At 39.2% G+C, this 12,346-nt stretch overlaps 2 protein-coding genes and 1 long non-coding RNA gene across 5 annotated transcripts in view; 1 reads left to right on the top strand and 2 right to left on the bottom strand.

Annotated features, from left to right (window-relative positions):
• Positions 1 to 8,828, bottom strand: part of LOC309474070 (zinc finger E-box-binding homeobox 1) — a 48,959-nt gene extending 40,131 nt beyond the window's left edge. The window contains exons 1-3 of the mRNA XM_082136374.1: positions 8,796 to 8,828; positions 8,614 to 8,717; positions 7,820 to 8,034 (exon numbers count right to left, since the gene is read on the bottom strand). Coding sequence (XP_081992500.1) covers positions 7,820 to 8,034; positions 8,614 to 8,717; positions 8,796 to 8,813 — 337 coding nt within the window. The 5' untranslated portion in view covers positions 8,814 to 8,828. The remainder of the gene's footprint in view (positions 1 to 7,819; positions 8,035 to 8,613; positions 8,718 to 8,795) is intronic.
• Positions 2,169 to 5,725, bottom strand: LOC309513967 (uncharacterized protein; the record flags this gene model as incomplete). Its single annotated transcript, XM_082190089.1, has 2 exons — positions 3,292 to 5,725; positions 2,169 to 3,105 (listed from the first exon to the last, which is right to left on the bottom strand). The coding sequence occupies exons 1-2, from the start codon at positions 3,414 to 3,416 to the stop codon at positions 2,169 to 2,171; spliced, it is 1,062 nt and encodes a 353-aa protein (XP_082046215.1). The 5' UTR covers positions 3,417 to 5,725.
• Positions 5,754 to 12,346, top strand: part of LOC309474199 — a 59,876-nt gene continuing 53,283 nt past the window's right edge. For 2 of the 3 annotated variants that reach the window (XR_014197232.1, XR_014197233.1), the window contains exons 1-2: positions 5,754 to 6,526; positions 9,688 to 9,886. This is a non-coding gene — a long non-coding RNA (uncharacterized lncRNA). The remainder of the gene's footprint in view (positions 6,527 to 9,687; positions 9,887 to 12,346) is intronic. The other variant, XR_014197234.1, reaches the window with a different exon arrangement.

Below are 12,346 nucleotides of genomic sequence, written 5' to 3'. Positions count from 1 at the left end.
AAGCAGAGTGGAAGGCTACAGGTAAGTCAGATGATGGTTTCTCAGAGCAGGTGAAGGACTGGAGAGCAGATGGACAGGAGTTCACGAGTTCACACTAACGTCAAATTAAACAGAGTAAAGATTATGTGTATTTGGCCCGAACCCAGAGTATCGGTTGTTGTAAGAGTATGTTCCAGTACAGTAGAGTATGTTCTCAAGTGAGTAACACAAGTAGGGTCTCAGGTGAGTAACACACGTCGGGTCTCAGGTGAGTAACACAGGCAGGTTCTCAGGTGAGTAACACAGGTAGGTTCTCAGGTGAGTAACACAAGTTGGTTCTCAGGTGAGTAACACAGGTAGGGTCTCAGGTGAGTAACACAAGCAGGTTATCAGGTGAGTAACATAGGCAGGTTCTCAGGTGAGTAACACAAGTAGGGTCTCAGGTGAGTAACACAAGTAGGTTCTCAGGTGAGTAACACAAGTAGGTTCTCAGGTGAGTAACACAAGTTGGTTCTCAGGTGAGTAACACAGGTAGGGTCTCAGGTGAGTAACACAGGCAGGTTATCAGGTGAGTAACATAGGCAGGTTCTCAGGTGAGTAACACAAGTAGGGTCTCAGGTGAGTAACATAGGCAGGTTCTCAGGTGAGTAACACAGGCAGGTTCTCAGGTGAGTAACATAGGCAGGTTCTCAGGTGAGTAACACAAGTAGGTTCTCAGGTGAGTAACACAAGTAGGTTCTCAGGTGAGTAACACAAGTAGGTTCTCAGGTGAGTAACACAGGTAGGTTCTCAGGTGAGTAACACAAGTAGGTTCTCAGGTGAGTAACACAAGTAGGTTCTCAGGTTAGTAACACAAGTAGGTTCTCAGGTGAGTAACATAGGCAGGTTCTCAGGTGAGTAACACAAGTAGGTTCTCAGGTGAGTAACACAGGTAGGGTCTCAGGTGAGTAACATAGGCAGGTTCTCAGGTGAGTAACACAAGTAGGTTCTCAGGTGAGTAACACAAGTAGGTTCTCAGGTGAGTAACACAAGTAGGTTCTCAGGTGAGTAACAAAAGAAGGTTCTCAGGTGAGTAACACAGGTAGGTTCTCAGGTGAGTAACACAGGCAGGTTCTCAGGTGAGTAACACAGGCAGGTTCTCAGGTGAGTAACACAAGTAGGTTCTCAGGTGAGTAACACAGGCAGGTTCTCAGGTGAGTAACACAGACAGGTTCTCAGGTGAGTAACACAGGCAGGTTCTCAGGTGAGTAACACAAGTAGGTTCTCAGGTGAGTAACACAGGCAGGTTCTCAGGTGAGTAACACAAGTAGGTTCTCAGGTGAGTAACACAGGCAGGTTCTCAGGTGAGTAACACAAGTAGGTTCTCAGGTGAGTAACAAAAGGAGGTTCTCAGGTGAGTAACACAGGTAGGTTCTCAGGTGAGTAACACAGGCAGGTTCTCAGGTGAGTAACACAGGCAGGTTCTCAGGTGAGTAACACAAGTAGGTTCTCAGGTGAGTAACACAGGCAGGTTCTCAGGTGAGTAACACAGGCAGGTTCTCAGGTGAGTAACACAAGTAGGTTCTCAGGTGAGTAACACAGGCAGGTTCTCAGATGAGTAACACAGGCAGGTTCTCAGGTGAGTAACACAGGCAGGTTCTCAGGTGAGTAACACAAGTAGGTTCTCAGGTGAGTAACACAGGTAGGTTCTCAGGTGAGTAACACAGGTAGGTTCTCAGGTGAGTAACACAAGTAGGTTCTCAGGTTAGTAACACAAGTAGGTTCTCAGGTGAGTAACATAGGCAGGTTCTCAGGTGAGTAACACAAGTAGGTTCTCAGGTGAGTAACACAGGTAGGGTCTCAGGTGAGTAACATAGGCAGGTTCTCAGGTGAGTAACACAAGTAGGTTCTCAGGTGAGTAACACAAGTAGGTTCTCAGGTGAGTAACACAGGTAGGTTCTCAGGTGAGTAACACAAGTAGGTTCTCAGGTGAGTAACAAAAGGAGGTTCTCAGGTGAGTAACACAGGTAGGTTCTCAGGTGAGTAACACAGGCAGGTTCTCAGGTGAGTAACACAGGCAGGTTCTCAGGTGAGTAACACAAGTAGGTTCTCAGGTGAGTAACACAGGCAGGTTCTCAGGTGAGTAACACAGGCAGGTTCTCAGGTGAGTAACACAGGCAGGTTCTCAGGTGAGTAACACAAGTAGGTTCTCAGGTGAGTAACACAGGCAGGTTCTCAGGTGAGTAACACAAGTAGGTTAGATACACTTTTATGATGGATAGACGCACTTTTATGATGGATAGATACACTTTTATGATGGATAGATGCACTTTTATGATGGATAGATACACTTTTATGATGGATAGAATCACTTTTATGATGGATAGATGCACTTTTATGATGGATAGATACACTTTTATGATGGATAGATACACTTTTATGATGATAGATGCACTTTTATGATGGATAGATGCACTTTTATGATGGATAGATGCACTTTTATGATGGATAGATACACTTTTATGATGGATAGAATCACTTTTATGATGGATAGATGCACTTTTATGATGGATAGATACACTTTTATGATGGATAGATGCACTTTTATGATGGATAGATACACTTTTATGATGGATAGATGCACTTTTATGATGGATAGATACAATTTTATGATGGATAGACGCACTTTTATGATGGATAGAATCACTTTTATGATGGATAGATGCACTTTTATGATGGATAGATACACTTTTATGATGGATAGATGCACTTTTATGATGGATAGATACACTTTTATGATGGATAGACGCACTTTTATGATGGATAGATACACTTTTATGATGGATAGATGCACTTTTATGATGGATAGATGCACTTTTATGATGGATAAATGCACTTTTATGATGGATAGAATCACTTTTATGATGGATAGATGCACTTTTATGATGGATAGATACACTTTTATGATGGATATAATCACTTTTATGATGGATAGATGCACTTTTATGATGGATAGATGCACTTTTATGATGGATAGATACACTTTTATGATGGATAGATGCACTTTTATGATGGATAGATACAATTTTATGATGGATAGACGCACTTTTATGATGGATAGAATCACTTTTATGATGGATAGATGCACTTATATGATGGATAGAATCACTTTTATGATGGATAGATGCACTTTTATGATGGATAGATACACTTATGATGGATAGACGCACTTTTATGATGGATAGAATCACTTTTATGATGGATAGATATACTTTTATGATGGATAGAATCACTTTTATGATGTATAGATGCACTTTTATGATGGATAGATACACTTTTATGATGATAGATGCACTTTTATGATGGATAAATGCACTTAGATGCAGTTTTATGATGGATAGATGCACTTTTATGATGGATAGATGCACTTTTATGGACTTCAAAACAGAAACAGCCATTCACTGAGCGGTTGAAGAGCTGTTGGAAGAGCCAGGACATTTTTTTATATAACTCTGATTGTATTCGTCTGAAAGAAGAACGTCATATACACCTAGGATGACTTGAGCGAGAGTAAATCATGGGCTAATTTTCATTTTTGGGTGAACCATCCCTTTAATATATCATGATGACTCACGAGTTGAGTATTTGCGCTAAATCTGCAGATTTGTCTTCTACAGCAAAGTGAGTAAACATTATAAGTACATCGCCAAATTGTCTAGTGATTTGACAGCGTGATCCGCCACAGTTGATTTTTACGCGCATTTGGCGGTTGTTAATTTCAAACCCTAGTTACTATATCTAAAACATTTTTAAAGAATGCATCTTTAATTAAAATTTCCAGCAGAAATAACTGTATTGTGATATATACAGTTATTATAAATATAAGATTATTTATATTTTGGTCCTAATTAATTTCTCACAAAGGAACAGGCACATCTTCTGAGACACTTTTACTGTCCCGATCTCTGGTCCTGTATTTTATCCCTCCTCTTTCTGTCTCCCGCTGCGTCTGACGCCTCGGCTCTCTCGTTTGGGGAGCCACTAATAAACTTTGGAGCCGGGACTCTGTCTCGCTCTCGCTCACTCTCTCTCTCTCTCAAATCTCTATGATTTCTTGCCCAGTTCTCTTCTGTTGTCCAAAATGACAAGCGACTTTTTCTTAGTCTCTCTCTCTCTCTCTCTCTCTCTCTCTCTCTCTCTCTCTGTCTGTCGTTTTCTCGCATTCTGCCCACTGTGACAAGACTGTGCCAGAGAAACACACACACACACACACACACACACACTCGACAGCAGACACACAGCTGGACCCCAGCTGCCTACAAAGGCTGGGGTTTGGAAATCAATGAAGGCGAATGAAGAAAAAGGGAAAAGAGTTTAAATAAATTGGCACTTGAAAAAAGAAAACGCAAAGAGGCAATCGAGAGAGAGAGAGAAAGAAAACGTGAACAGCGAGAGACAATAAGCAGAGAAGTGAGCAGTAACTGAAGCACTACGGCAAAATCCAAGGCCGTAATAATCGCAGAAAACAAAGATGCGACGTTTCAGATCACATGACAATTAGACGTCCGTGAAATCTGATACATCACAAACTTGGCTCTAGTTGTGACAAATGCACACACACACACATACACACACTCAGTCAGTCAAACACACACACACACACACACACACACACACACACACACACACACACACACACACACACACACACACACACACACACACACACACTCACACACTCACTCACACACACACTCACACACTCACTCACACACACACACACACACTCACACACACACTCACTCACACACACACTCACACACTGTATCGTAAAGGATTCCTCCGTAGAAAAGACATTCCCAGTGTTGTCGTCGGACTGAACAACATCTGCACTCCTCAGGCTTGTTTTATGGAGCTGATCGGATGAAAGCGTTCGCTCTTTGAGAGACGCCGGCAAAACATGAAACTAGATGTTTTTGTCTTCGTGTTTTAGGACGGACACTGTCCACTGTCAGCCTGGAATCCCATTATACACAATATACACACACAGACACTCACACACACTCTTGCACACACTGATAACAAGCAGGTCTCGCTCACATAATGAATCTGAATCTGCAGTTTACACTTAAAACTGGAGAAAAGTGAAGTTGAGGAACGAAACAAGTAAAGAACGCGCCATGATCCAGAGAAGTGTTTGATGATTGAGTTTTCTCTCTCCACAATCATCTGTTCTACATATGCACACACACACACTCACACAGAGAGACACACACCCTCTCTCTCTCTCACACACGCACACACACACACACACACACACACACACACGTTACAGAATGATTTGCACGTCATTGTTCAATGTTTTTGTCACTCAACAGTGTCCCGCAAATATATCTGGACACTTACAGCACAATCCAAACCTGTGAACGTCACTGCATTAGATCTCAGATATTAAAGCAAGTGTCATTTATTGCAAAGAAATATCCACAAACACACTTTTCAAATAAAAAACGATAAGTTTGACCAACAAATTCAATAGATGTGAAGTTGAAGATGAAGACAGTCAGTATTGTGTTTGTTAAAAAATACGTTATTTATTGGCATTAAATGTTCCAAGTAAAACCTTTAACATCCATGGAACCACTTAAAGTGCTTTATAGAGTTAAAAATATTGTTCGATTTTTTATATGTTCTTCACACAAAAAAAAAAAAAAAAAAAAAAAATTAAGAAATGATCACTGAAAGGTTCTTTATAAAACTAAAAAAGGTTTTAAAAAAACAACTTTTGGAGCTTTTAGTTTTAAGTGGATGATGTTGATGATTAATGTGATTCTCCTCACGTGTGTGAACTTGAGGAGAACTGATTTCATACATCCATCAAAATCACACGATGAAGAAAAGTGACAAGAAAAAGAAAACCTCCTGCAGCATTTGATTGATTTGCATATTTTTAAAGTCTTAAGTCTTTGTAAAACTGACCATTGGTGGAACAAGAAGCTAAAATCTCAAACGTTCCCTCTGTGCATCACTGACAGAGGAATTAAGGAAGCGAGTTTATAAAGGGTCAGAAGCATCTCTCACCTCTACAAGAACACACACAGGGCGAGTGTGTGTGTGTATGAGAGGTGACAGGGTGGGCTTTAACCCGTTAGCTCTGAGGATCACACACACACACACACACGGGTGTGAGCTTGACAAAACTGACACTTATACCGCATCCAAAATGAGGAACCTCTCTAACCACACTCATGCACACAAATACACACTTTTCTGCGAGCATCTCCAACAAAACGTCTTCGATCATGTCAAACACTACAACTGTTAAGATACACAATCGCTCAGCAAAGCACATTCACAACTCTTTTTTTTCTAAACGAATCGGATCCTCTGAGACATTGCCGAGAACAATTGTCTTACATTCATCTACACACGATCTATAAACGAATGCAGTGTGGATGAAATGTGAAATAAACAGGCCGGCTGGCAAATGAGTTTATAGAGTGTGACTTGTGTGCTTATAAAAAACCTATAGGCCCAAACGGAACAACTCTCTTCACGAACGACAAAGGTATTCAGATTCAATACTGTATAACTGTTGCTTTTTTATAACTTAATAAGATTTAAAGTTGCATGCAATTTAAATATCGATTTTTAAATGAATATGCATGATTGAACACACTGCATTTGTGCTTTAATGCCCTGACAAAACACTTTTTGAGGAACAAGTATAACCCTATCAACAATGTAATTTTGAATTTTGAAGTTGCTCACATAAATTAACCTTAATAATACTAACAATAATTAAAGAATGACATCAATCATAAGGTCAATTACATTAATTTCAAAGTCAGTTGTAATCTTCTTAATAAAACTTTCAACAACAAAAAAGAAACGTTCAGGCTTCATCATAGCACAGAAACTGCACTCGTTAAAATTACAAATAACTACATTTAGCTAGTTTTAGTTGATATTAGTGCTGCGTTCGACACTATAGATCATAAAACACTCTTAGATCGATTACAAAATTACACTGGTATTCAGAGACAGGCTTTAAAGTGGTTTAGATCGTCCCTAACAAACCATTTGTCTATTTAAAGGGGAAAAATCTAAGATAATGTCAGTAAATTAAGGAGTGCCACAAGGATCTGTGTTCGGCCCTCTGTTATTTTCAATATAAATGCTGCCACTTGGTAATATTACAAGAAAACATGAAATTAGTTTCCACTGTTATGCAAATTATATTCAGTTGTATATTTCATTAAATCTCTAAATAAATTATCCAAGTTGACAGAGTGTATTAAACATATAAAGCATTGGATAACCTGTTATTTTCTTCTATTAAATTCCGATAGCTGAGGTATTACTTATTGGACCAAAATCAATTAATTAAAGAATGACATAAATCATAGTCCACGACATTAATTTCAAAGTCAGTTGTAATCTTCTTAATAGCACGTATAATATTCTATGAGATTCTATTTAGCGTTTTTTTTTATTGGAATTGACAAATAAAAATAGAAACAACTTTTTTTCCATTAGTAAAAACCCCAAAATTAAGTCTGTGAGGAAGTGCAACAAGTAGTGCAGCTGAATGTTGTAAAAGTCAATGAAAACGTGATGCTGAGGACTGCAGAAATGATGCAAAGCGCACCGCAAGTTCTGCAAAACTTTAATAGTCAACATTCAAAAAATAAATGCAGACATGTTTCCCGCTTTTCCTTTATCCATGTATGCACGGAATAATAGTTTGGGAAGTAGTTTGTCCGTAAACTGCGCGCTGATCTAGTTAGTTTTAGCGGAATGAATGACTGCAGGAATAACCCGGACACTTCACAAACTTCTAAATGCACGACTGACTGACCTTGGTTCCTCCGCGGGTTCGCTTGTTTTCTCCGCTTTCCTCGGATCCTCTCCGTCATGTCGTCTCCGTGTTTAACCGGGGATCGCGCGCACGGATCGGTGGGATAAACGCGTGAAGTGTCGCTCCGCATCGCGCGCGCTGTGACTGCAGTGGCGCTCAGACGCGCGTCGCGATCACAGGCGTTGGTGATGTCATCATCATCATCGGAGGCAGGTCTGGGGTCAGCCCGGAGTGTGTGTTGTAAGAAGAGAGAAATTGAAAAAGAAAGTGTGTCAGTTCTTAGTTGGAGTTTTTTTAAAAATATTATTATTATTTTTGAATAAAATAGACATTTATGGAATGTCTGATTCTTCTGGTCATAAATACCAACGTTAAATCATGTCATGCTGTGGAGATTATGTATGACATCAACTATATGACAGTATATGACATATGTCCATGCATTTCAAAGAATTTCACCAGTTGTGTAGGCTACATGGAGTTATGACAATAAAGTTATTTGATTTTGGCATACATTTATTTGATATAAGTAGGCCGTGTAGGCCTAAATTAAAAGCGCATATAGCAATAATGTTGGGCATATTTTATTCATCGTAAAAGGTATGTCTACTATGCGTGCAAAAAACTTGACCAAATAAAACGTTTAAGCAATTTAACTGTAGGCTAGTCTAGCTGAAATTGCATTATTTTTTTATTTATTTTTTTTGTGCAAAAAAGTTTAACTTTTTTGATCGCCCACGTGAATATTCTACCTGTAAAATTTGCACAGGTAGGTGTTTGTGAGCGAATCGCACCTGTTCACCCCCCCATCAGCTCCCCTGCTCCTGTTGATCGCTGTAGGAAGTATTGCATTGTCACCTCTTTTGTGCGTGTAATTGAACGGTAATCTGTTTAGCAACTGAAAAAGAAAACATCAGAAAAACTCCAACACACCGTTTTAGGACCCCTACCTTGGCATTCACACACACACACACACCTGAACGCGTACTGTCATGATAATGCCCGCGCAATACTTCCTGAGGCGCGCGAGGTAGGGTGGACCTTGATCCCTAAGCACTTCGAAATAAATTACTTTTTCCCCTTTATATTATGTTAATGGTTAAGTAATTAATGACATTCCGCTTGCTAATTATTATTAATGTCATTTTGTTTGGTCTTGCATTAGTCAACAATTTAAAATGAGGCTACTATCTAACTATAATAACACGCCATCTGTGATATATTACATTATTTTCTGCTCTTTGAAAACTATCGATTATATGTTGTCTTGGTTATATATCTTATTTTCCTGGCTCGCGCCAGAGAAAAAAGCGCGGCAACGAACTCATGGATTATGAGGGGAAAATAACTTTATCTTAATCGTTGTTTTTACAACAACGGGCGGATTTCTCTTTTTGTCTGGAAAAAAACGTTCTTACAGACATTACAAGAAAACCCACAACGCCAAATATTACCACATAATTACAGAGATTTCAAAGAAAAATGTTTTGTATATATTTCTTGGAGATTTAGCTTAGCATAAACATCGTAAATTAAGTTGTAAGACTTACCCTCCATAACGTTATCTGTTCTTCCTTTAATATCTGACTCTTTTGCCGTTGTTCTACACAGAATGCCAACGGGATGCGTTTACAAAAATACTGTGTTGGTACAATGGTTCAGTGATGATATCTGGTGCTAATACTATCCTATAGTTGCCTACTTTAATTTCCATTGAAGAACAGGATAATTACCATATTCATTTCCAAGGAATTACAACTAACTAACACTGTTTTATGGTTTCTTTTAACACTGGATCCTGTGCAAATGTGCATTTAAAAGAGCAAAAGAGCTTGTGTTTGCCGTTTCTAATGGACATTTGTTTTTAGGGACATAAAATAAAGGGTTTCAGGTGGTGAAAGCCAGAGAAAAGGAGAAGGGATGAGAGGTCACGGTCCTTTTGTCTAGGAGAGGAAAAGAGATGGAATGGGTCATAAACCTACACCCTGCTGTGGATCTTGGATGTGAGGAGTTAAGACACAAAGAAAAGCCTCATTCAACACTTTACCTCTGTCCCTATAGATGACGGTAAGAAAGTGCTATTTGCATTAATGTTATAAACGAGGAACCTTTATGTGCAAAGAGTGCAGTTTGCGGTGTGCAATGAGCCTAAAAACAGTCTGTAAGAGCAGGAATCTGGGCACCACATGGTCTCCAACACCTCATACACACTGAGGGACGCCCTAGGGTGGGGTGTCCCGTGGGATTTCCAGCGTGCCAGAGTTTGGCAGGGGTTCAGAGAAGGAGCAAAGGGAGGAGTCTTCTTTAACAGCATATTAAACAGGAGTTAATTATATGCCAACCTTTGTGACAAAGAGAATAAAAAGCCTCGACTTGAATGGCAAACCAAGAAAAGAAAAGTCATTATGCTGGTTTCACTTCTTTGCATGTGAAAACCTCAGCGCTTATTTTGCCATTTCCATTTGTATCAGCAACCTCAGCTCAGTAGATTGTGGCTTAAGTCAGGCTGTAGATCTGCTAAACCTCTGCTCTCTCCTGCAGATCTTTAACTAGTGCATTGGCTGTATATCTGTTCAGTGGATTGAGTGCATATAGCAGTAAGGGCTTGCATTGATTCTTGTTGTTTCCGAGTTAATAGGCATCTCAAAATAAACATACATTTTTGCTTAATGATTTTAAATTCTAAGTAAAAGCAAACTACATGATTTTTAGTTTTGCAAAATATGCAAATACATTTTTATTTTATTTAAATGACAGCACTCCTCAACAAACCACATGATTTGAGTAATCGCTCATGTTCATAGCACAAACGGGTTCAATACTTAAGGTAACCCTAAGTATTAGTGATGTACTGATATGAAAATTTTGTCTGATCCCAATAACCGATAATTCTTTATATATGAAAGCCGATAACCCGATATATTGGCCGATAAATCTAAATCCAAATTTTTATATAATTTTTGAGAGCCTGATTATAAAAACAAAAGTCTCACCATTAAAATCCATGTCCCAAACACACAATTATAATGTTCTCATTATAATTTTATGTAGCCGATATGACAGACTTTTTGCACTGAAACTGTATTTTACTTTTTGAAGTGATTCCAATCATATTTCAAGCAGTTCAGTGCACATCTGAAGTGTCTCAGCTGAAGGAAATAATCCATTATTTATCGGCTTTTATATATCGTCCAAATCTTCTTATCGGGCCGATAACTATTAAAAATGAACGTATATCGGCCGATACCGATATGGTGGCCGATATATCGCGCATCTCTACTAAGTATGAGCAAAAGTAAAGGATACTTGCCTGAGCAAAAACCACTAATGATGAAGGAGGGCAAGATGCGATGGCTAATGAGGATGGGAGCAAGGTAAAAGAGGATCGGCCGGTTATATAGCGAATAACAGATGGGAGAATTGAGTCAGAGGAGTTGGCGATGGTCTTCATTGGTTACGCGCCGCACACAGTATTAGATCCATGGGGCCGAATCAGGGTACCAGGGACCGAGAGCTACAGCATTATACACTCAAACACACACTGGCATGTAGTGCAGGAAAATCTTTCTTTTGATCTCATAATCAGGGACAGGGAAAGGCCAAGTATGGAGAGGATTAGCTTTGTCACTGAGATTTCAGTATTAGTGAGCAAAAATGTTCTCTTTGTAACTAAAGGAGGAGGGATCTAATATGGTAGTGTAACACAAACCCTGTGTGTGGCTCTCGAGACTTAACTAGGATCATGAGCCGTAGCGCTGCCGCCATCTAGAGGACATCTGACGTGTTTCCAGCGTACAAATAATAGCGGTGAACACATATACTGAAGCATTTACAGGTTTTTTACACTTACACACATTTTCAAATATTTGCCTTCCTTTTTGCTCTCAAAATTTTACACACAAATCCAAGAATTGCACACAAAATGCAAAATGCCTCACATCTCATGCGAAATGAAGCACTGCATTCAAAATATCACAAACATCTCAAAAGCAAACATTTGTATGACGTTGCAAACACCTTTGCCATAATATTATATTTTTGGATATATCAGTTATTCAAAACCTAAAGCTCTTCTTTCATGAACTCCTGTGTGCATTTCTGTTCAAGACTGAGAGTAATTGGCTGAGAGATGTTGAAAAATTCACGCTAAACACGAAAGCAAGATTGAAACGAAACTTAATTTTTTTACTGTAAGCGTTTGTGGTTGTGAATACAGTATTACACAGTCCGAAAAACCTATAACTCGACCTTTGACCTTTTATAGGCCTATTCTAAAGCCATGATTGGTTGGTGTTCAGTTAAGCAATGAGTGTTTGCTAATGTGAGGAGTGTGTGTGCGTGCGTGTGTGTGTGTGAGGTTCTGATGAATTACTGTGGCATTTTGATAGGTTGTGTTTAAAAAAGGAAATCATAGAGAATTATGTTGTGGTTTGCCAAAAAGTGTTTTATGAAATTGAAAACTGAGTCGAAGGGCCGAGAATTAGTGTGTGGGTTTGCAGTTTTGTGTCAGGTTGACGAGTAAGGATT

Source organism: Leuciscus leuciscus, assembly GCF_965113295.1.
Source record: "Leuciscus leuciscus genome assembly, chromosome: 14".
Taxonomy (NCBI): Eukaryota; Metazoa; Chordata; class Actinopteri; order Cypriniformes; family Leuciscidae; genus Leuciscus; species Leuciscus leuciscus.
The sequence above is the reverse complement of the archived record's forward strand: the minus strand, read 5'-3'. Positions and strand labels throughout refer to the sequence as shown.